The sequence below is a fragment of the Oncorhynchus mykiss genome, chromosome Y (genome assembly GCF_013265735.2).
Source record: "Oncorhynchus mykiss isolate Arlee chromosome Y, USDA_OmykA_1.1, whole genome shotgun sequence".
NCBI lineage: Eukaryota > Metazoa > Chordata > Actinopteri > Salmoniformes > Salmonidae > Oncorhynchus > Oncorhynchus mykiss.
The window spans coordinates 11,906,609-11,931,212 of NC_048593.1; the positions used below are offsets into that span (position 1 = coordinate 11,906,609).

A 24,604-nucleotide genomic window follows, 5' to 3' on the forward strand; every position below is an offset into this window, starting at 1 on the left:
CAGATCTGCCAGTCAGCCAGACTCTTCCAGATCTGCCAGTCAACCAGACTCTTCCAGATCCGCCAGCTAGCCAGGATCTGCCGGATCTAACTACCTGCCTGAGCTTCCTCTCAGTGCCGAGCTTCCCCTCAGTGCCGAGCTTCCCCTCAGTGCCGAGCTTCCCCTCAGTGCCGAGCTTCCCCTCAGTGCCGAGCTGCCCCTCAGTGCCGAGCTGCCCCTCAGTCCCGAGCTGCCCCTCAGTCCCGAGCTGCCCCTCAGTCCAGGTGGATTCTGGGTGAGGACTACTAGGTCATGGTCGGCGGCGAGGGTGGACTTTCCTAGGACGCGAGGAGGAGGGACTAAGACATTTATAGAGTGGGGTCCACGTCCCGTGCCGGAGCCGCCACCATGGACAGACGCCCACCCGGACCCTCCCTATTGTTTTTGATGTGCGTCCGGGAGTCCGCACCTTAAGGGGGGGGGGGGTGGTTCTGTCACGCCCTGGTCGAAGTATTTTGTGTTTTCTTTATTATTTTGGTCAGGCCAGGGTGTGACATGGGTTTATTTATGTGGTGTGTTTTGTCTTGGGGTTTTAGTAGGTATTGGGATTGTGGTTTAGTGGGGTTCTCTAGCAAAGTCTATGGCTGTCTGAATTGGTTCTCAATCAGAGGCAGGTGATTATCGTTGTCTCTGATTGGGAACCATATTTAGTCAGCCATATTCTTTGAGTGTTTCGTGGGTGATTGTTCCTGTCTCTGTGTTTGTTGTCACCAGATAGGCTGTATAGGTTTTCACGGTCTTCATTAAACATAAAAATTACCACGCTGCATTTTGGTCCAACTCTCCTTCACCCGAAGAAAGCCGTAACACCACCATAGACAACACCCAATTATAGAATTTCCCATTGGAAGAATGGTGTCGTATCCCTCCAATAGAGATCCAGACACTTGCAGAACCTACGCCAAGGAGCACTGTGGCCCAACGCCCTATTACAGACACTTTATGTCGGCAGCTATCCTGTATATTTGCCTGGTATTCAGTTTATATTGAACAGTATGGGATTAAATGTGGTACCAATAGGTTGTATATTTTCTCATCACCTAAATAACACCTTTCATCACTTACATACTGGCATGTGCCACCAGATGGCCAAATCACCAAGACCAAACCAACGGGACATATCAGAAGAGGTTATCACATAGATGATGAATATATCAAAGGAAGCTACGTTGATAAATCAAACCCTCTTGGTCATTCCCCTTTATTACAGAGGAGGGTGGAAATGTTATGAGTGATATCCTGTGACCTTGAGGGGTTCCTCACAGTCAGACCCCCCCGTGGGGTAACGTTAGGTTGGGTCATAGATGGAGGACGTGTGTGTACTATGTACCTGGTCTCCTGCAGGTGTGTGAGGTTCTTCTGCAGACTGCGTATCTTGGCCTTCTTCTCATTCAGCACCAGGGTGAAGCGAGAGTACAGCTCTGACTCGAGTGTCTCCTTCCCACTGACAAACCGCTGCAACCTACACACACGCACGCACACACAGGTCATGTTAGAGCTTACAGAAAGCAGGGTTAGAGTGAGTTACAAGGGAATGGAATAAAATGCATTTACAGCAACAATCCCTGGCTTGGTATGGATAGAAATATGACTGTGCCATTTATAGGACATTTATGTCATAACAACCTAAGGGGACATAATCGAAATCTCCAGCCCTGATGCAGCCAACAGCCACTCTTTCCCTCTGAATCCAGTCAAGGTTAAGGTTTGTTGCGTCTGGTGTTGGTTGCCAGGGAACCTCAACAGATTTTTCCTCCCCCTCCGCAACCAAATACCGCTATATTCTATTTCAGAATCAGAGAAACTACAGCAGTGAGATGATTAGAAACACATGGACTCAGTCTAGGTGAGGGGAACTGCCCTCAACACTCACTCGCGAGGGGTTCCCTCATCCTTTGTGTGTGTGTTCGATCTTGACCTCTGTGTTGAGCTCTCAGGTCTGTGCGTCATTAAGGCCCACTTTCAGAGCTATTTTCCATCCTCAGCAGCCACACACACACACTCATAAAATCAGTTCCTAGACAATGCAACATACAGTGGCGGTCCTACCCTGTAGAGAGTTTTGGGGATTGGGTAATGACTCTTAAAGAGGAGGGAAGTGAGCTCTTCGTGTGTGTTTGTGTGTGTGTGTGTGGTCTTACTCTGCATTGATGTGTTGTAGCTCCTGTTTGAGCCTGTGGTTCTCCTCCTTTAGTAAGTGGTTGTGGTTCTGCAGTGCGGTTCCACGTCCTAGACCGTGAGTCAGTAACGCTCTAACCTCCTCCACTGGCTCTGGAATCTTACCCAGCAACACAGAACCCAGGCAGAACTGGAAGGGGGCGGGGGGGGGGGGGGGGGGGGGGGGGGGGGGGGGGGGGGGGGGGGGGGGAGGGGGGGGGGTTGAGGAAGGGAGAGAGAGAGTTAATATATGCACCTGTAAACACACACATATACACTTGTGCCCACCTTAACGAGATGGACAGTTACTTGGTTGGCCGGTAAAGACATGGGCAGTAAAACGATTGGTCAATAATGATTTAGCCCCAAACACTATTGGCCGGTATTATGATGGACCAAGTTGGCTCTGGAATGTTGTACTCGAGCAGAGCTTCCATTAGATGTCGTAGAAAAACTACCGTTTCATAATCTCTCTGTATTGGCCTCTCTCTCTCTAACTCAGACTCAGTGACTAACTACTGGAGAGAATAAGAACCTATTCGGGTAGAGACTGTCGCTACTACATCACTGTGGTGTCTGGGTGGCTCCTAAAGTGACCACAAACACTGCTGCTTCTGCTGTGAGGGATTCAGCGGTAGTGTATTGGTGGTGAGCTCACTGGCCAGCAGATAATGGTGTTGTGGTGAACCTTGGTTTGTGCCCCAGGCTGTCATTACAGGGACTCTCTTTACACTGGTCCATCTACTGGTGATGAAAACCATTAACCTCCACACATTTAAACACACACACACACACACACACACACACACACACACACACACACACACACACACACAGTCCTGGTGTAAATCAAATCAAATTTCATTTGTCACATGCGGCGAATACAACAGGTGCAGTAGACTTACAAGCCCTTAACCAACAATGTCTTTATTATATTATAATTAAGTCTATGATTTGATAGAGCAGTCTGACTGAGCTGTGGTAGGCGGCAGCAGGCTCGTAAGCATTCATTCTAACTTTACTGCATTTGCCAGAAGCTCTAAGCAATGCTTGCTTCACAGCGCTGTTTATGACTTCAAGCCTATCAACTCCCGAGATTAGGCTGGCAATACTAAAGTGCCTATTAGAACATCCAATAGTCAAAGGTATATGAAATACAAATGGTATAGAGAGAAATAGTCGACGCGTCATAGTTCCTATAATAACTACCACCTAAAACTTCTTAAACTGGAATATTGAAGAACTGGGAATATTGAACCACCAACTTTCATATGTTCTCATGTTCTGAGCAAGGAACTTAAACACTAGCTTTTTTACATGGCACATATTGCACATTTACTTTTTTCTCCAATACTGTGTTTTTGCATTATTTAAACCAAATTGAGCATGTTTCATTATTTATTTGAGACTAAATAGATTTTATTTATGTATTATATTAAGTTAAAATAAAAGTGTTCATTGTTCATTCAGTATTGTTGTAATTGTCCTTAGTACATATCTATATATATTTTTTAAATCGGCCGATTTTAATCGGTATCTACTTTTTTTGGTCCTCCAATAATCGGTATCGGCGTTGAAAAATCATAATCTGTCGACCTCTAGTTTAGTCCCAGGGTCCTTCATGTCCCCATCAGGAGACTGAAAAGATTTGGCATGGGTCCTCAGATCCTCAAAAGGTTCTACAGCTGCACCATTGAGAGCATCCTGACGGGTTGCATCACTGCCTGGTATGGCAACTGCTTGGCACTACAGAGGGTAGTGCGTACGGTCACTGGGGCCAACCTTCCTGCCATTCAGGACCTCTATACCAGGCGGTGTCAGAGGAAGGCCCTAAAAATTGCCAAAATCTCCAGCCACCCTAGTCATAGACTGTTCTCTCTGCTACTCCACAGCAAGCAGTACCGGAGCGCCAAGTCTAGGTCCAAGATGCTTCTAAACAGCTTCTACCCCCAAGCCATAAGACTCCTGAACAGCTAATCAAATGGCTACCAAGACTATTTGCATTGCCTCCCCTTCTACACTGCTGCTACTCTCTGTTATTATCTATACATAGTCACTTTAATAACTATACCACATGTACATATTACCTCAACTAACCTGTGCCCCTGCACATTGACTCTGTACCGATATCCCCTGTATATGGCCCCGCTATTGTTATTTACTGCTGCTCTTTAATTATTTGTTAATCTTATCGCTTACTTTTTTTGTTGGTATTTTCTTAAAACTGCATTGTTGGTTAAGGGCCTGTAGGTAAGCATTTCACTGTAAGGTCTACACGTGTTGTATTCGGCACATGTGACAAATATAATTTGATTTGTATAGGCTTTGTTGTGCCCTCTTCACAACTGTCTTAGTGTGTTTGGACCATGATAGTTCCACTACAGCCCCGTCGATGAGAATGGGGGCATGCTCAGTCCTCCTTTTCCTGTAGTCCACAATCATCTCCTTTGTCTTAATCACGTTGAGAGAGAGGTTGTTGTCCTGTCACCACACAACCAGGTCTCTGACCTCCTCCCTATAGGCTGTCTTGTCGTTATCGGTGATCAGGCCTACCACTGTTGTGTCGTCTGCAAACTTGATAGTTTTGGAGCCGTGCCTGGCCATGCAGTCATGAGTAAACAGGGAGTACAGTAGGGGACTGAGCACTCACCCCTGAGGGGCCCCCATGTTGAGGATCAGCGTGGCGGATGTGTTGTTCCCTACCTTTACCACCTAGGGGCGGCCCGTCAGGAAGTCCAGGAATCCAGAAGCACAGGGAGGTGTTTAGTCCCAGGGTCCTTACCTTAGTGATGAGCTTTGAGGGCACGATGGTGTTGAAAGCTGAGCTGTAGTCAATGAATAGCATTCTCAACAGATCCACAGATGTCCAGGTGGTAAAGGGCAGTGTGGAGGGCAATAGAGACTGCATCATCTGGGGATCTGTTGAGGCGGTATGTGAATTGGAGTGGCTCTAGGGTTTCTGGGATAATGGTGTTGATGTGAGCCATGACCAGCCTTTCAAAGCACTTCATGGCGACAAACGTAAGTGCTACGGGTTGGTAGTCATTTAGGCAGGTTACCTAAGTGTTCTTGGGCACAGGGACTATGGTGGTCGGCTTGATACATGTTGGTATTACAGACTCGGTCAGGGACAGGTTGAAAATGTCAGTGAAGACACTTGCCAGCTGGTCAGCGCATGCTCGGAGTACACGTCATGGTAATCCGTCTGGCCCTGCGGCCTTGTGAAATGGATCCACATGCTGGTTCTGGAGTTGGTTTTCAAAGCAGGTCTCAGAGGGAATGACCAGCGGGTTCAGGGGGTCGTTTAGACCTGTGATTCCACATCCTCACACACACAAAGCTACTCAACAAGATCTGAGAGACAGACTGCATCAAAATCAACAAGAAGAGATGACAGAGGAAAACGGAAAGGATGAGAAGTCAACAACATTCAGTTGTTCACATTCTATAAAAATGCTTGAATGGTTCTCCCAAATGAAAATCAAATGTAAAGTTGCACAATATCATTGATCCAAGGAAACCCACTGACTAGTGGAAAATGGCTGCCCCGTGGTCCATAATATGACTGTTTATTGTCAAGTACATGTTGCTGTTTGAGGTTACACATCACTGCTGGTATGGTAATGGTGATAATACCCTCGCAGCGATGTGGGAGACTTCCTGGGGCTGTTGCTATGGGCCAGTGAGGTGCAGTAAAAAGAGGAGGATCACATTCCCATCTTCACATCTACCAAACAACAACCACCCCGATGTTCCTAATTCTCCTTATCAAGGACTGTTTTACAGGGTTCTATATGGTTCTACAGTATACGGTTCTACAAGGGTATTGTAAGGTTTGCCCTTTTCTTACAGCTGGTGTCAATCAACGCTCACTCTCTGCAGAAATTACACAACAGGCACGCACACATGCGCGCACACACACACACACACACACACACACACACATACACTGCTGTTGCAAGACCAGCCATTAGACTTGGATCATTTGATAATGAGTCATATCTCTATGATGAATGAATTCATCTTTTTATAAACTGTTGAGCAACAGAAACCAGTTTGGACTTTTTCATCTGGGATGACGCACCACAGAAACTTCTGTATACGTCCTGGTCCAAAACTCTCGTTTCTGAAGCAGTCAGTCCTATTAATTTCCCTTTTCTACTGAAACACATGCACTAGGAGTTACATTCTGTCATTACCCTATTACTATGGCAACAAAGCACAATGTGTATATATGTGTGTGTGTGTGTGTGTGTGTGTGTGTGTGTGTGTGTGTGTGTGCGTGCGTGCGTGCGTGTGGGGTTGACCTCTGAGCACACGGACTGTCACTAAGTTGGCTACGTGTGTGTTTTACCTCCATAGTGATCGTATTCTACAGTACAATTTTCCTGTCGAAGCAGGGAGTCGGAGGAAGACAATATCTTAGGATGACGTCATCACTGGTCAACAACAACCATCCAATACAACCCCGCTGTTGATATGACTGCCTGACGGACTTGTGTGTTCTAATATACTGTGAAGATGAGAGACAAATATTCCACTGTTGGAATAATAATAACTACCTGTATTTCATCATACCACTGGCCTCCATTTTGTTTGTTTGTTTGACACTAATCCTATCGGAGGGCTTAATACCCCTAGCCTATAACAGCTATGGGAAGGGAAGACTACAGTTACTAACAATAAAAACAACACTTCTACGGCATGGTAACCTCCTACAGCGGCTCTTCACTACATGAATGTCTTCCTGGGCTCAATTAGTGGGAGTTAGAGGGTCCTGAGAGGAAATGGGGACATGAGATATGATACGAGATACGACATGAGGTTATGGGAGACACAGTTCACTCTCACTTCCATGAACAACTCTTAAGGATGAGATCATAATACAAACATCATCCGTGTTAATTCTAGTGACGACATCACATGAACCTCAAAGTGCATGCGACACTGTACACAGATATCACATGATGGATGGCTAACTTGCTCAAATAAATACTACAAGTAAAACATTTGATAGGGTTAAGGGCAAAGGTTAAGGTTCAGGATAGTCGTTAAAACTTGTTGGGGCCAAAAAACACACCGTTATGATTCGTCACGCCACTCACCGAGATGTCCCTCTGCACCTTCTCGTAGGACAGGGTCATGTTGGCCATTGGGCCGGGGTTATGGGTCAAGGTGAAGCTGTAGTCAGTAGAGGGTCCAGTCCCAGTCAGGGCCTGCTGGAGGTCCTGGATGTAACGATCTGTCTGCATCTCCAACTCCTCTGCCTCCTCCCGCACTGCATCCTCTGATACTACAGACAGGGAGGGAGTGAGGGAAAGGAAGGAAGGAAGATTCAGGTGAGTGTTTAGACAGGTGTGTGGTCATGTTTGTGCGTGCGTGTTCGTCAGGTGTGTGTGTTTACCCTCTCCTCTCCATGCATTCTGTCCATCAGTGAGCAGTAACAGGAAGCCAGAGCCTAAGTCCCGCCCCCTCCACTCCACTCGCAGGAAGTAGGAAGTCTCTGACTCCGAGGAGATACAGACCTCACGCACCGTCACATGCATCTCACACCTGCAAAAAAACAGCACAGGCACGTGAGGTCATTCCGTCTGTAATTCTGTTTGGCTCTAAACAAAGTATTGGAAATAAAACAAAGTTGGGATATTTGTGACAATTGTGATCATTGTTTACCTCTACATTTAGCAGACACTCTTATCCAGAGCGACATACAATTAGGGTCAAGTGCCCTGCTCAATTAGGGTCAAGTGCCCTGCTTATTTTTTAATTCACATAGTCGGCTTGGGATTTTGACCTTTCGGTTAATGGCCCAATGCTCTTAACCACTAGGCTACCTGCCGCCAGTGGGTGGATGTGAAAATGACAGTGCAGTCCTGCTAATTAGCTCATGGACATTATTTCATCTATACTATACTCATCCACAGTGACAGTCAGTAACACCAAGTTGCACACATTAGAGCTCAGTGACCGCGATGGGAGGTCAGATGTGCAGCATTGTAAATGAGGAGAACCATGGACTTTAACCCACCCATCTGACATCCTGTTCGACAGTCATTCATTAATCCCTAGTAACACCTGTACCTACACCCCAGCCAGCCAGCAATGACACATATTTCTGTCACTCCCCTTTCCTGTTCACACCTGTGCTGAAACCTCGGTCTCAGAATTTCCTCAATTCTAAAACAACACTAAAACAACACCATTAAAGTAGAGATGGAGAATGTAGATGCACCGATCTTTGGCTTTGGGAATTATCTTCCCTTTTAGGTTCTATTTTGTTTTGACAGACAGGAAATTGGCACCAGCATGTAGCCTACAGTAAGTGTCTGGGGTGGGGTAAGGGTAGACTACACTAGAGTGGGGTCTAAGGGTTGATTTGGGACTGGGCCATGTTACATGGTGCGAGCAGAATGCATGACAAAGCTCCACTAACATGAGATTATCATAGTAACCTACTTCATTGGCCATCATTACTTAAATTGCAAAACGTTTTTTAGACTAATGATTACACCCAATTTTATACCCAAGCCACCCTCTGTACTCTGACTTTGAACTACTCCCCTCTAGGCGCAGGTATAGGGCACCCATCGGCAAGAAAAACAGAACTAGACAATAATTTGTGCCAGGTGTGATATCCCTCCTAAATAGCTCGGGCTAATGTTCCTATCGACCCAGTAAGGCTAGCAGGCTAGTCTCTTTTTATTGGTATGTAACTGTTATGAAAGTTGTATTGTCAATGTGTTTTGTATTTAAACGCCACTTTAAACGTGTACATGACACTGCAACAAAATGTCCCAATGGGGACAATAAAGTCAGTAAAGTTGATTGTTAGAGTTGTGTGTTTACATACATCAGACTTGTTTGTAAACAAAGCTCAAGCAACGTAGCACGGCACACGTGTGGCCATTTGAACATGTATCAAGTACGTCAGTGTCCCACCTACCTCAAACTGCACTAGCCTTCTTTAGATAGTTGGTTGTGTCTTTTAATATCCGATGGACGACTTCTGATACTTAAACCTACAACCGGTGTTAAATCTAGTTTAAATCGCCAGACGCCGCAGTTTCAGTTCGTCTCTTCCTTGTTCCGTACAACGTCATCTGTCTACGACGCTACGGAAGTGTGAGGTGGCGCCGTAGCAGCTAGCTAGCTAGCATACCTAGCTCCGACATGGTAAGTTGTTTAATTCAATTCTTAAATATAACATTTTATTAAATAACTTGGTGGCGGTGATGTAACATGTATTGGATGCCAACCGCTATCAAACCGCATCGAAGAAGTTGATTAACTAACGTCACCCTCCAAATAAATACATGTTTTGTGTCTAATATGGAAGTGGTAACGTTATCCCTGTTTTACAAGACGTTCCTATTGCAATCTACAGTAGATAGCTAGTAGTAGCCAGCTAGCTTGATTCATCCAGAATAGTCTTTTACAGTTATAAGTCTAGATTTCCCTCATTCAGTCAGGAACGTGTCCAACTGAAAGAGAGCGAGAGCCCAACGTTTAACACAATACACCTGGAAACTTGTGTTAACAACCTAAAAAGCCTTCAGTTAACATCCCTGAAGTAGCCTTTTTTGTATTTGGCTGTGATTGAAACTTATTTGATGACTTTGCAATAGGTATTACATAGATTATGATTTAGCTACCCAGGTTATGTGGCGTCATAGATGCATCCTAGAGTGACGATGGATGTTGAACCAGTAATAACCTCCCATTCCCTCTCCAGTCTGCCATATTTAACTTCCAGAGCCTGTTAACAGTGATCCTACTGCTCATCTGTACCTGTGCCTACCTCAGAGCCATGACCCCTAGTCTCCTGGACAAGAACAAGACCGGGTACGTACAGACAGTGTTATTGCACTGAACTAAAGCTCTAGGTCACACCTCAGAACCATAGCTGGCCCCTAGCCTGCCAGAGAAGAATAAGACAGTATTATCCTGCTGAGTTACTGTCCTAGTCTGTAGCTACCCTTCCACAGCCCAGAGGGGTATACTGCTAAGGAAGCTAGATCTACTCAGGGTGTTTCAGTTCGCTTCACATTGCAGCTCAGGCTTAATCCGTACTACAGCGGTGCATATTGCTCATCCGCCTGCCGCTAACTCTAGCAGGCTTGTAACTGCATGTGCATGTCGCACACGGCTAATCGAAGGCTTTGTCTTCATTCAGACAGTGCTGAAACATCAATCCATGAGCGAGTCAGTGCCACATTTCCATGTGCCGAAATCAACACACAAGCACCCCCCCCCCCCCCCCCCCCCACACACACACTCCTATCCATAAAATAATTGTAACAAGTCATACAAATGTTCTACTGTGCATGAAGCTTCAAATGCATTGTCATTACTACATTTGTAAAGTGACGGGTATTTAAAAATGATAATTTTTAACACACACAAAAACGTTGATTAATAGAAATATCTAATCAGTCGTCTTCCTCAAATTAACGGGGCGATGAGCAATCTGTGCGAGAGGGAGGGAATCTGATTTCATTGGTCCTCAACTCGCAGCTCAGACACTTCATTCAGGATAAATGGGAGTTGGCCCCAAGGTAGCCTGCCCCGGAGCAGGTTTGTTCTGAAGGATTCGTTGCCGTAGAAATGTACCTGGCTAAAAGGTGAGCCACTTTCGCGGTTTCGGTTTTCCCGAGTTGACCAAAGTTTCCTCGGTAACTCGTCAACCTGATTTGCAGTATAGGGTTCTGGACTCTTAGTCTGCTAGAGAGGAAGAATACTGAGTACACAGGCTCTATCACCCACTAAAACCCCCTACACAGACAGTGTTGTTCATCCACTGAACTAATGCCTAGATTTGTTAGCTCTGAAAGATGACATTCAAGGAAAGCGATGTTACCCCAACCGACATCCTCAACCCCAGCAGCAATCCAACTCTGATACACTATCATTGTTCAACCCGTCATGCCTGTCCAAGCACTCTTATCTCTATTCTCTGAACCCATAACCAAATCTCACACTGGGTAGCCAGCTAACTACCTCTCAAGACTCCTCTTCAGATCTGTAGCGCTCGACGCAGATTCTCTGGCTTTGTCGACTGTATTCCTTTTCATCTATGTAATGCTCTGGGAAGGAGAATGGAACTTTGTGTGTTTGTTTTCCATTGAAGATGACAGGAATTGTTTGTGGCTACCAGCTGTAATGAACACGACTGTCACCAACTAGATAAGGGACTGTTTCTAAATCCTCTCAGCAGTGAGTGAATAAGAGCTGTGTGGTGTTTGGGACCACAGCGTATACACATCACATCGGTTCAATGCTGTTCTTGGTGGTGGTGGTGGTGGTGGGGGGGGGCTAAAGGCTGATTAAAAACAACAGTTCAGTTTTTCTTCCTCAATTTTCCCCAACTCTTTCTCTCTTTTCCCAACTCTGAGTGGGTAAGGGAGGCTAATGCAACAAGCTGTGTGCCACATGTTGGGTTAGGGGGAAATTAGGGAATTATTGTGAGCCAGTCATCTGAGGTCGGCACACACATTCTCCAAGACAAATTAGACTGACAAACTGCCTGGGCATTACAGTGCTGGTGTTAACATGCCACTCACTCACTGCCCAATGCCCAGAAAAATTTAGGCCTGTGTTGTTGTTGGGGTGTATGTGTGTGTGTCGGGAGGGACCCAGAATGGGGCCTTGAGGGAAATTGGAGCCCTAACCCTCCAATCTCTGACTGATGACTGACTGCTTAGTGTTTATAAACCAATGGCAGATTGGCTCAGCTGGATGACAGATATATGGTGGTCTAACAGGCCACAGACTATTTACGCTAGTACTTAGGAGTCCCATTTCCCATTGGTCTCATTTCTCGTGTTGGGAAATTGGATGTTATACATTTGTGGTGGATGGAATGCCCCCACGGAATGTAAGTACTTTGAAACCTAGGGAAAAGCACCATGATATGCTATCTGTCATTATGTGAAAGACAATCTGTCCCGCTTTCTAAATGTGTTCTACAAACCCAAACATTGGATATGCATTTTATAATTTTTTATTAATCTCTATTTCTACGGGGACTGGTATCAGAAGTGATCTGGTGCTGAGTGTGTGTCACTGATCCTCTGTTGGCTAAAGAAAGAGAAGAGAAAAGAAGGAAGGATTTGGGGAGTGCTGGCTGAACCATTGTGACGCTCTGTCTGCAGTAGCTGTTCTGGGGGGGTCTAACCCCCTTCGACAGACAGACAGACAACGATGAGGAATGGAGAGCTGGATAGTGTGCTCTGTTGTGGGTTTAAGCCTCTCCAGTGGAGACAGACTCCACGAGGAGCGCTTACATGCCGTCTACACTCTGACCTCTAACACAGGGTTTCCCAAACTCGGTCCTGGGAAGCCCCGGGTGCACGTTTTGGTTTTTGCCCTAACACTGCACAGCAGATTCAAATGATCAAAGCTTGATGATTAGTTGGTGATTTGGATCAGCTGTGTAGTGCTAGCCCCCCCCCCCCCCCCCCCCCCCCAAAAAAATAATGTGCACAGTATATGGACCTATCCACTGTACAGTGCCCTCAGAACAGCCTCAATTCGTCTGGACACGGACTCTACAAGGTGTGGAAAGCGTTCCACAGGGATGCTGGCCCATGTTGACCAATGCTTCCCACAGTTGGCAAGTTTGCTGGATGTCCTTTAGATGGTGGACCATTCTTGATACACACGGGACACTATTGAGTGTAAAAAAAAAAAAAAAACAAGCAGCGTTGCAGCTCTTGACACAAACCGGTGTGCCTGGCACATACTACCATACCCCGTTCAATGACACTTACATCTTTTGACTTGCCCATTCACTCTATGAATGGCACACATACACAATCTGTCTCAATTGTAAAAAGGCTTAAAAATCCTTCTTTAACCTGTCTCTTCTTCATCTTCACTGACTAAAGTGGAATTAAAGGAAAAACCCACCCAAAACCACTTATTCCTTTAATTTACAGTGTTAAATAACACTAATATGTGACAACAATATTTTTTGTGAGGGAAACAAAAAATTGTAATTCAAATGTTTAAATTTGGTGTTATTATAAGGTTGGTAGCATCATGGAAAATCTGCAATGTTCTCTCTATGGGCTGGCTGGCTAGCTAGCAAACGTAGCTACACACAGTTAGGGCATTGCGATGTGGCCTAAAAATATTTTTTCAAACTTGTGATTCACGATATACAGTGCATTCGGAACTAGCTGCTTGACTTTCTCACATTTTGTTACGTTACAGCCTTATTCAAAAATCGGTTAAATAATTTGTTCCCCCTCATCAATCTACACACAATACCCCATAATGATAAAGTGAAAACAGGTTTTTAGAAATTTTGGCAAATGTATTACAAATAAAAAAACATAAAAAAACATACCTTATTTACATACAGTACCTGTCAAAAGTTTGGACGCCTACTCATTCAAGGGTTTTTCTTTATTTTTACTATTTTCTACATTGTAGAATAACATTCAGACCCTTTGCAATGAGACTTGAAATTGAGCTCCAGCTTTCCATTGATCATCCTGGAATATCACGCAAAAACATATATTCGAATTAATAAAATACATTTGATATATCGCCCAGCCCTAATGGGAGTCTATTGGGCACTAGCTCAAAAACCCATTATTAGCATGTATTTCGTCAACAAGAAGTACAACATTACAAATCCTTTCTGGGTGTGAGATAATTCACTTGCCATCTGTAGCATCGTATAGCTTTGGAATTTTGACCGACTTTAGAAGGAAATAAGCTTGTTTCTCGACATATACACGGACTTTGAGAAGGGATTGCGTGACAATTAGTTTAGCAACCGCGTGACGATTAGCTTAGCAACTGTGCGACACAGCATAACGCGATTGGTCGACAGTCTGCTGCTGGGTGGGGCTTTATACGTTCCTTCATTCATTGGATTCCTATCTCATTTCTATAGTATCTCTGGCAACTGCACCATGATATGCACCCTGGACTAAAGAGGCAGACAAATAGGGAAAAATGTGCCAGACCCTCTGTTAAATTACACATTTCTCACGGTAGAAGTATCGCAAAAATATGATCAATGGCTCATTCGAGAGAAGACGCCCTCCCGAGTTATGACATCGGCCAATATTGAAATCTGACATGTATGATGGACGTTTTCGTAAACTAAATGCTGTATTCCAATTGACTTCCAGTGTAGTGAGAGCGACTTTATCATGGTGCTACGTCATACCGGCCAGATTTCTGCCAATAACTCAGATACACATAAAAACATGAAATGACCCAGGGAATCGGTAGAACATCACTCAGAGATGCACAAAAACAATATGGGTCAAAATGGGTGAACCTGTCCTTTAGCAAGTGACATAAGTAAGAGATGATAGCATTCCCCTGGTCAGTCTATATCATAGAAGGAGATGTTCTTAATGTTTTGTACACTCGGTGTAGATCTGTCTCTCAATCTCTCGCTCTCTCTCTCTCTTGGGCTACTCTTTGCAAGTTTGCTCCTTCGAGGGGCAATCTGTAGTTGCTACATACATTTTTGGACATATAAATTCATGTCATGTACCCATTGGTTCTTGAAGAAGATGACTTCTAAATGTCTCATCAGCTTAGTTCAACTGTCGCACCCCATCAGAACCCTGAATATCTCTGTCTCTCTCTCTCACATATATAAGCTTGTTTTATTCCAAAAAAGCAAATCTAAACAAAAATTGAACAGACTCAAAACATGGTTATAACTATATTTGTGAAAAATATGGATGGTCAGTCCTAGAAATTGTCAGCCGGGGATTGTCAAGCAGATAACTTCCGGTCTCATGGTAATTGACCCTTAATTAACATAAACACATTTTAGCATCTTCTGTCTTCCACACAGCCTACAAGCCACTGATGCAGACCTTCAGAACATCTACAGTTTTTAATCTAATTAGTATTAGTCTAAGTCTAATAAATCCATGTAATATAGTCTACACCTTCACAATGAATCCATTATTTATTTTAGACGGGTCTAAAGAATAGTGATATGAAGAAAATGTAGTGTATTTCAGAAGAACAGAATAGAATACTCTGACTTGTCCTTATGTTAGGTACTGATCTGACTGCCATATGGCTGTGGGCAACACTAGTTCATTTAGCAGACAAGATTTTCTTAGACTTCCGTGGCATTATTTTATAGTATGAAGAATAAAATATAATATATTTTCTCCAAACGATGTGAGGGAGTGCACAAATGCGGCTATTCTGTGTTGAGTGGTTAACAAAAACAGGTGCTCCTATATGCTTAATTTAGAGTTATTAATTTAACTTTAGTTGTGATACAAACGTCGGGCTATATGTTTAGATTTCTAATACATTCTAAGGCTACATGACGTGACTCTAAAGATTTGAAAAAAGTAGCATGAAAGGTGTGAGCTCTGCATAGTTTTTTTTACAGGCTGTACACACTTCATCAGTCTCTCATTCACAATTTGACAAGCACTTGAAAATGCCTCGAATTTCCATGCGACATTCCCTTAGTGTGGCCGTGATGCACCTAACAAAAATCAATTTTGCGGTGGCTGTTGTCCCCTTGGGCTGAATATAATAATTATAATTCCCTTCTCTCTGCTTTCTCCAAAGCACCTCTCACTCACATGGCTCTCTGTCATGTGATCGGGTCTTTCTCATAGGCTACAAGTGAAGACAGAAACATCAGGGACGCAACTGCGAGTGTCCTTATCCAATTCCGAGGCACATGTTGAAGATATTGGAAGAACTGTCGACATTTACTTTTCGGCAGCCAACAAGATGAGTAGGTCTAATGAACAGCAAAAGCACTAGCCTAGGTCAATCTACTATCCCCCATAGTACAAAAGTTGACCTATTCTGTGCAATAAATAAATACTGGGACAGTTGTGGGATGAGATGGATCCCAAATGAATACAACCACACACAGCAGATCAGAATGTTTAGCTTAATGTTGATAAACTATTAGGCTATTTCTTCACATTTTGAGCACAGCAATGCGCACACGGTATATGCTATAAGCGTGAATGTTCCATTAGCGAGCGGGAAAACACCATTATCAAAAGTGACTTCTAATACAATTATGCTTTTTATTATGAAGGTTCATTTTCTTCAAACTCATGTGCTGCTTATGTATGCCAGTTACACTCTACACCCGTTGTGTTAATGTGCTTAATTTTAAGAAGTTATTTGGCCCCTTTAGTTGTGATACAAACATTATCAAAACATACAGTGCCTTCAAATTATTCAGACCCCTTGAATTTTTCCACATTTTGTTATGTTAAAGCCTTATTCTAAAGCTGATTAAATTGTTTTTCCCCCTCATCAATTACACACAATACCCCATAATGACAAAGCAAAAAAGTTTGTATAAATAAAAAAAAAAAGATTCACATAGGTATTCAGACCCTTTTAAGTATGTTGAAGCACCTTTGGCAGCAATTACATCCTCAAGTCTTATTGGGTATGACGCTACAAGCTTGGCACCTGTATTTGGGGAGTTTCACCCATTCTTCTTTGCAGATCCTCTCAAGTTCTGTCAGGTTATATGGGGAGTATCGCTGCACAGCTATTGTCAGGTCTCTCCAGAGATGTTAAATCGGGTTCAAGTCTGGGCTCTGGCCGGGCCACTCAAGGACATTTGGAGACTTGTCCCAAAGCCACTCCTGTGTTGTCTTGGCTGTGTGTTTAGGGTCGTCGTCCTGTTGTACGATGAACCTTCGCCCCAGTCTGAGGTCCTGAGCACTCTGGACCAGGTTTTTAATAAGGATCTCTCTGTACTTTGATCCGTTCATCTTTCCCTCGTTCCTGACTAGTCTCCCAGTCCCTGCTGCTGAAAAACATCCCCACATCATGATGCTGCCACCACCATGCTTAAAAAATGTGTATATATATATTTACTTCATTTTAGAATACGGCTAATGCAACAATGTATATAAAGTCAATGAGTCTGAATACTTTTCGAATGCACTGTATATGCCTATGGGCTAGGCTACATGAGGTGTGCAGCTATGATTTGAAAAAGTCGCAAAAAATAGGGTATGCATTGTTTCTTGCCTTACACTGGGCATCATTCACAAGTGATAGGCTAATATTCTCACCCATCAGACTATTCTTGATTTAATCTTGTCTTTACATATATTATTTAGTATATGTGTGTGTTTTGATTTAGAATGGACCATTATCATGCACCTGTCTCAAAACGGGCAGGGGGGGGGCATGTCATCTATGCACTTAAATAGCGAATGGAGGATGCTTTTCCCGTGGTTCATTTTCATGCCAGCCAGGTAGACTATACTCCTGTTGTAAAGGGAATCAATGTGCTTAATATTAGGAAAGTTAAGAAATGAATAGTAGGCAAAGCCTATAGAAAGCTGATGAGATCCTCCTCTTTTTAAGGGGACATCATTCAGTTTTCTCACGTAATTGCATAGCCTATAGAAATGTTGTGCAACTTGAGCTCATTGGCTCTCAGGAAGTGTTTGACTAGATTTTCGATACATTTGCATGTATGTCAGTGATTAGAGGGACACTAGAGTGCTGAGTACCAGACTACTAAATGAGCATCTGAGCTTGAAGAAGCCTAAATACTGTGACTAAACGGTCACGTGGAATTTGACTGTCTTCATGACTCGTGACCACCGGTGTGGCGGCAATATGGTCACCATAACAGCCTTAGTCAGTCCTTGCATCCATACCTCTGTCTATGAATTTGAGTGGTTACATTTCTCCAAGCCCATTCCTCAGCTTTTTACCGACACGAACGGGTAGAATGCTTTATTGTTTAAACTGCTGATTGCCACTTTAAAACAGTACTTAAAACAGTATGTAGCTAATTATCATATTTCTCCCCTCTTTTCAGGTTCTTGGGTATCTTTTGGAAATGTTCCAGAATAGGTACACTTTGTTACATAATCAATAGTTTTATCATCTAGAACACAGCTCTAGAAGACTTGTGATGGCCATGTATATGTTGCTTACACTTTTTTATTAGTCAGTCTTGGTTTAGTGTTGTCGTAGGGTTATTCACAACACCTTGAAAGTATTGAGTATTTCCATGTAAACTTCTGAAGTCTCCCATCATCCCCTCTGAACCCCCCCCCACCAGGTGAGAGGAAGAGTCCGTACGTGGCGGTTTGTTGTGTCATCATGGCCCTCTCCATCCTCTTCTCCGATTAACAGCCCGCCCTTCCCCGCACGCTATGCACTGTGGGATTCCTAGTGGAAGACTGAAGATGGCAGCAGTATGAGACCGCGATCGCAGAGGAGGCCTGCATGGGACACAGTTGTTTTTCCCCCCCAGTTTCTTTTGAGTGGGGTGTGGATAACGGATTGTAGTAACACACAAGGACCCTCTCTGGAGAACAACACAAGCATCCGTCTTCCATCCCTCCTTCCTCCTCTTCTCCTGGTGGCCATTTCACAATTCAGTTGTTAAAATGGCCTCCTGGACCTCTCTGTAAACAGACAGTTGTTGTTTTTTTGTTGTTTTCGTTGTCCTCTGTGTTATTATCCCGTAGGGATCGCCCCATGTCTTTCCCTCCCCTCTGATCTGTAATGAGGGCCATGGCCAGAGGTTGGAGAGCAGTGTTTGATAGTTGACAGTGTTCTTTTTGTGTGTGTTTTTCTGTACATTAAAGACCCGGTGGATGAGACTACTCGACCACTGTTGACGGTCCAACTCATGCCTTTCTATAACACGGGAGTCTGTTTTTCTTTTTCTCATTGATCACGGGGTGTATGTATGTTACCAAGCAGGATCAATGAGTTTGCCTAGCCAGTTCACTTTCCAAAATATTCTTGACGTATTAACTCTGTATTCAACTTATGTTCTCTTTCCCATTCAAAAAATAAGTATTTGATTAGTGTTACCTAGTTAGCTGATCGATCCTGCTTGGTGAAACACAACCCTGTGGTTGAGGTTCCAGGTTGTCTTTATTGCAGTCGTGATCAAATCAAATGGTATTTTGTGACATGCGCCGAATACAACCTTACAGTGAAATGAAGACAACAGTTGTAGACCTTACAGTGAAATAATGAATACAACTCCTTACAGTGAAATAATGAATACACCTCCTTACAGTGAAATGATGAAGACACCAGGTGTAGACCTTACAGTGAAATAATGAATACAACTCCTTACAGTGAAATAATGAATACACCTCCTTACAGTGAAATGATGAAGACACCAGGTGTAGACCTTACAGTGAAATAATGAATACAACTCCTTACAGTGAAATAATGAATACACCTCCTTACAGTGAAATGATGAATACAACTCCTTACAGTGAAATGATGAAGACACCAGGTGTAGACCTTACAGTGAAATAATGAATACAACTCCTTACAGTGAAATGATGAAGACACCAGGTGTAGACCTTACAGTGAAATAATGAATACAACTCCTTACAGTGAAATGATGAAGACACCAGGTGTAGACCTTACAGTGAAATGCTACTTACAAGCCCTTAACCAACGATGATGTTTTAAGAAAACAAAACATTAAAAAGTTAAAGAGCAGCAGTAAAATAACAATAGTGAGGCTATATACAGTGGGGCACCGGTTAATTGAGGTAATATGTACAGTGGGGCAAAAAAGTATTTAGTCAGCCACCAATTGTGCAAGTTCTCCCACTTAAAAAGATGAGAGGCCTGTCATTTTCATCATAGGTACACTTCAACTATGACAGACAAAATGAGGAAAAAAATCCAGAAAATCACATTGTAGGATTTTTAATGAATTTATTTGCAAATTATGGTGGAAAATAAGTATTTGGTCACCTACAAACAAGCAAGATTTCTGGCTCTCACATACCTGTAACTTCTTCTTTAAGAGGCTCCTCTGTCCTCCACTCATTACCTGTATTAATGGCACCTGTTTGAACTTGTTATCAGTATAAAAGACACCTGTCCACAAACTCAAACAGTCACACTCCAAACTCCACTATGGCCAAGACCAAAGAGCTGTCAAAGGACACCAGAAACAAAATTGTAGACCTGCACCAGGCTGGGAAGACTGAATCTGCAATAGGTAAGCAGCTTGGTTTGAAGAAATCAACTGTGGGAGCAATTATTAGGAAATGAAAGACATACAAGACCACTGATAATCTCCCTCGATCTGGGGCTCCACGCAAGATCTCACCCCGTGGGGTCAAAATGATCACAAGAACGGTGAGCAAAAATCCCAGAACCACACGGGGGGACCTAATGAATGACCTGCAGAGAGCTGGGACCAAAGTAACAAAGCCTACCATCAGCAAGGGCATTGAAGATTAAATGTGGTTGGGTCTTTCAGCAGGACAATGATCACAAACACACCGCCCGGGCAACGAAGGAGTGGCTTCGTAAGAAGCATTTCAAGGTCCTGGAGTGGCCTAGCCAGTCTCCAGATCTCAACCCCATAGAAAATCTTTGGAGGGAGTTGAAAGTCCATGTTGCCCAGCAACAGCCCCAAAACATCACTGCTCTAGAGGAGATCTGCATGGAGGAATGGGCCAAAATACCAGCAACAGTGTGTGAAAACCTTGTGAAGACTTACAGAAAACGTTTGACCTCTGTCATTGCCAACAAAGGGTATATAACAAAGTATTGAGAAACTTTTGTTATTGACCAAATACTTATTTTCCACCATCATTTGTAGGATTTTTTATGAATTTATTTGCAATGTGATTTTCTGGATTTTTTTTTCTCATTTTGTCTGTCAGTTGAAGTGTACCTATGATGAAAATTACAGGCCTCTCTCATCTTTTTAAGTGGGAGAACTTGCACAATTGGTGGCTGACTAAATACTTTTTGCCCCACTGTACATGTAGGTAGTTAATAAAGTGACTGCATAGATAATAACAGAGAGTAGCAGCAGCGTAAAGGGAGGGGGGGGGGAGGGAGGGAGGGAGGGAGGGGGGGGGGGGGGCAATGCAAATAGTCTGGGGTAGCCATTTGATTAGATGTTATGGCTTGGGGGTAGAAGCTGTTTAGAAGCCTCTTGGACCTAGATTTGCCGCTCCGGTACCACTTACCGTGCGGTAGCAGAGAGAACAGTCTATGACTAGGGTGGCTGGAGTCTTTGTCCATTTTTAGGGCCTTCCTCTGACACCGCCTGGTATAGAGGTCCTGGATGGCAGTAAGCTTGGCCCCGGTGATCTACTGGGCCGTACGCACTAACCTCTGTAGTGCCTTGTGGTTGGAGGCCGAGCAGTTGCCATACCAGGCAGTGATGCAACCCGTCAGGATGCTCTCGGTGGTGCAGCTGTGATATAAGAGATCTGATGACTGATTGCAGTCACACTGCAATCAGTACGACCTGGAACATGCCCATTGTCTCTGTAATGACACCACTACAGCCAAAATGTCATTAAATCTGAAGTAAAGACAACTGTTCTCATCTGAGGGATTCTCTTTTTGACTTATTGGCTGTACGTACAGCAGTAAAGAAATATCCTAACACACATTAAAAGTTTGAACAACAGGCCAAATCCCCATTTACTACTTAATGGCCACACACACACACACACACACACACACTCACTCTGGAGCCCCACCCTTATCCAAAGCCCGGAAGCCTAGAATTATGGTTGTATTTACAGATCTTGTTTTCTACCTGGGGAAGGCTGAAGGGTGATTGGCATTCGGGGGACTGGTGTACGAGGAATTGTTGTCAAGGGGACAGGCTTGGAGGGATTGACACTAGACTGTGTTGGAGTAGGTCAACAAATGATCAGCCAAGCCAAGGTCTGGATCATTTATTTAAATTGGCAGGTTAGAGATTGGACTCCCATTGATGCCTGGTCCAACAGCAGAGAGACGGGGAGATAAAGAGGTAAAGAATCTTCAAAGAGGACATTTCCTCCTTGCCCTTCCTCTCTCCCCCATTTTAAGTTGGTCGTTTGACTTATGGTAAATGTCAGTGTCACTGCTAATACAACCTACTGCTGATTTTGTTGAGGTCATAAGTTCTGCAAATGTCGTGGTTGCTTGTGCAGAGAATTGGTTGCAGTTAGTTGACACAAATGGAACCCTTTGAATCCTGGGTCGACTGTGTGTCAGTGTACTGTAGGGGTCCTGCTGTATCCTGTAATGTTAGTGTGCCACATCAACTAAAGCAGTGTTTCCCAACTCCAGTCCTTGGGTCCCCAAAAGTACACAATTTTGTTGTAGCCCCAGAAAAACGTCTTATTCAACTCACCGAAGGCTTGGCGATTAGTTGACAAGTTGAATCAGGTGTGTTTGTCCGGGACTTTAATAAAATATGTACTGAACTAAAGCATGCTTACCACTGTCCTACAGCAACACCTGAAGGAAAGGATAGGCTCGTTAACAGATACATACATACATACATACATACACACACACACACACACAAACTCGTTGTGTCTGATCTTTCACATCTCGACTCTGAACTCCCCACTTTCACCTGTCCTCCTCCTCCTCTCTTCCCCCTCTCCTCATCCACCCGTCCTCTCCTTGGTTGCAAACGGGAACACTTCACTTTCATGTCTCCTCTCCTTCCGTCTCTTTACCATCACCACTCACAGGCCCCACCCTTCTGCACCGGATGGCTTCACACACACACACACACACACTAAACTCCAATAGCCTCAGTAGTTTCAGATGCAGATCCACCGCACCGCAAGTCACCCAGGACCTAAACCCTGACTGATCCTAATGGCTTCCAGGTCGAGCTGGAGGTAATGAGGACTCCCCGACGTCTGCCCCAGGCAACTGGTCCCTCCTGTAGTTTTCACTATGACCATCTGGAATGGACAGTCACTATCTCGCCATTCTAGAAAGGATAAACATGGCCAAACAGGCCATATCATCAGAGCTGATAAACACGTGTGGTAAGAGCTATCTGTTCTCAATTGAATTGTATTAGTGGTAAGAAGCTGCAGCGGTCGATAATTCCATTCAGTGCTGTATGGCCTCCTTTTGGTGCATTACCCTGTTTCTAGAACTGACTCTCTGGTTCTGGTCCACCTGGTAGCACACTGGTCCTTTTATTCCTTTGACTCAGAGGAAGCCTGCACTTCCATGGCTATTTACATTGATGGTGATAAGGACTGACTGACTAATGTACTTTTCCACGCTGTTAATTCCAGGGGCCAGGGCTAATGTTTCTTGTTTTGGCTATACTGGTTGAAGTGGAAGAGTTCCCTGTGGTGAAACGGGACTGTGGCGGAGCTGGAGAGTTAGAACAACAGCTACTCGTTACTGTGATCAGAACTAGTGGGCCAGAACACAACACACCACCTTCGCTGTGATGATAGATTCTGCTGCCATTTAACAGCCTTGTTTGTCCAGTGTCATTAGCCCTACTGTGCTGTGTGGGGGGTAGAGTGATGGGCACAGACAGCACTAGAGTCAGCTCTGTGTGTGTGTGTGTGTTCCTACTGTTAAGGGTTAGAGTGATGGTCTCTTATGGTGACAGAACTGGAGTCCGACTGAGCCCCTCAGACACCGCAGAGAGGGATCTGTAAAAAGAGAGAGTTCTGTCCCAAATAGCATCCTATTCCCTATGTAGTGCACTACTTTTGACCAGGCCCATAGGACTCTAGTCAAAATTATACAACGGGTGGGTCTTGTCGTGAATGCTGATTGGTTAAAACCGCATTCCAGCCGGTGTCTATTCCACAGGTTACCAAAGGCTGAATCTGTGTTAAAATGCCTATTTACTCTGTTCCATCTGACAGTGCCCTTGGTGACACAGCCATGGAGTGTGGAATCTTGCGTAAACTCTGTAACCCAGATAGAAACTATATAGGGTCTGACAGTATCTCTTTCCAGGGTCTGTTGTGGGTTTGCCTGTGTTTATTAATATGTGACCTAAAAGGGAGGGTAATGCCGAGGGAGCTAGGCCAGGCAGGGTTTTAGGCAGCTGGGAGTAATGAAGCTGACCTAGCACCTCTGGCTATCCCCCCACTCTAGTCTCTTGCAGACTCTGCAACTAAAAGGTTTCACAGAGACTCTATGGGACTTCATAAAAACCTTCCTTCAGGAGAAGCCAGTCACTGTGTTTTATCTGCCCAGTTCGTTTCTCTAAGCAGCTCTGTGTCCACGTCCTTATTAAACCTGCTTTAACACAGAGACAGGCCTGGGACGGAGCCCCAGATGCCTTCTCTATCCCAGTGGCCTCTGCTGGCTAACACACACACCCGCGGTAGAGGATGGCAGTGCTGAGGAGGGTGCGCATCTTGCCTGTTCCTGCTCGACTTGGCTTTTTCATGGCTAATTTTGCGTTAATTGTTACTTTGTTTGCAAAGAATGTTGGCGCAATAATTTCCTACGCATGACAAATAAGTTGCTCTGGATAAGAGCGTCTGCTAAATGACAGATGTAAAACACGTATCGATCATGAAATCGGAAGCTACTGTATCTCTCAGCCTCCCAGATCTAGAATACTACATCTACACCTTTGTTCCCCGCACAGCAGGTGTACCAATCCCTGGAAAATAAA

At 44.2% G+C, this 24,604-nt stretch overlaps 2 protein-coding genes across 2 annotated transcripts in view; one reads left to right on the plus strand and one right to left on the minus strand.

Annotated features, from left to right (window-relative positions):
• xrcc4 (X-ray repair complementing defective repair in Chinese hamster cells 4) overlaps window positions 1-9,276 on the minus strand; it is a 30,194-nt gene extending 20,918 nt beyond the window's left edge. Inside the window, exons 1-5 of the mRNA XM_036967303.1 lie at window positions 9,140-9,276; window positions 7,601-7,749; window positions 7,302-7,489; window positions 2,181-2,347; window positions 1,370-1,501 (exon numbers count right to left, since the gene is read on the minus strand). Coding sequence (XP_036823198.1) covers window positions 1,370-1,501; window positions 2,181-2,347; window positions 7,302-7,489; window positions 7,601-7,742 — 629 coding nt within the window. The 5' untranslated portion in view covers window positions 7,743-7,749; window positions 9,140-9,276. The remainder of the gene's footprint in view (window positions 1-1,369; window positions 1,502-2,180; window positions 2,348-7,301; window positions 7,490-7,600; window positions 7,750-9,139) is intronic.
• tmem167a (transmembrane protein 167A) lies at window positions 9,164-18,852 on the plus strand. Its single transcript, XM_021590640.2, has 4 exons — window positions 9,164-9,369; window positions 9,929-10,038; window positions 18,017-18,051; window positions 18,263-18,852. The coding sequence occupies exons 1-4, from the start codon at window positions 9,367-9,369 to the stop codon at window positions 18,331-18,333; spliced, it is 219 nt and encodes a 72-aa protein (XP_021446315.1). The 5' UTR covers window positions 9,164-9,366; the 3' UTR covers window positions 18,334-18,852.
• Window positions 18,853-24,604: the final 5,752 nt, after the last annotated feature.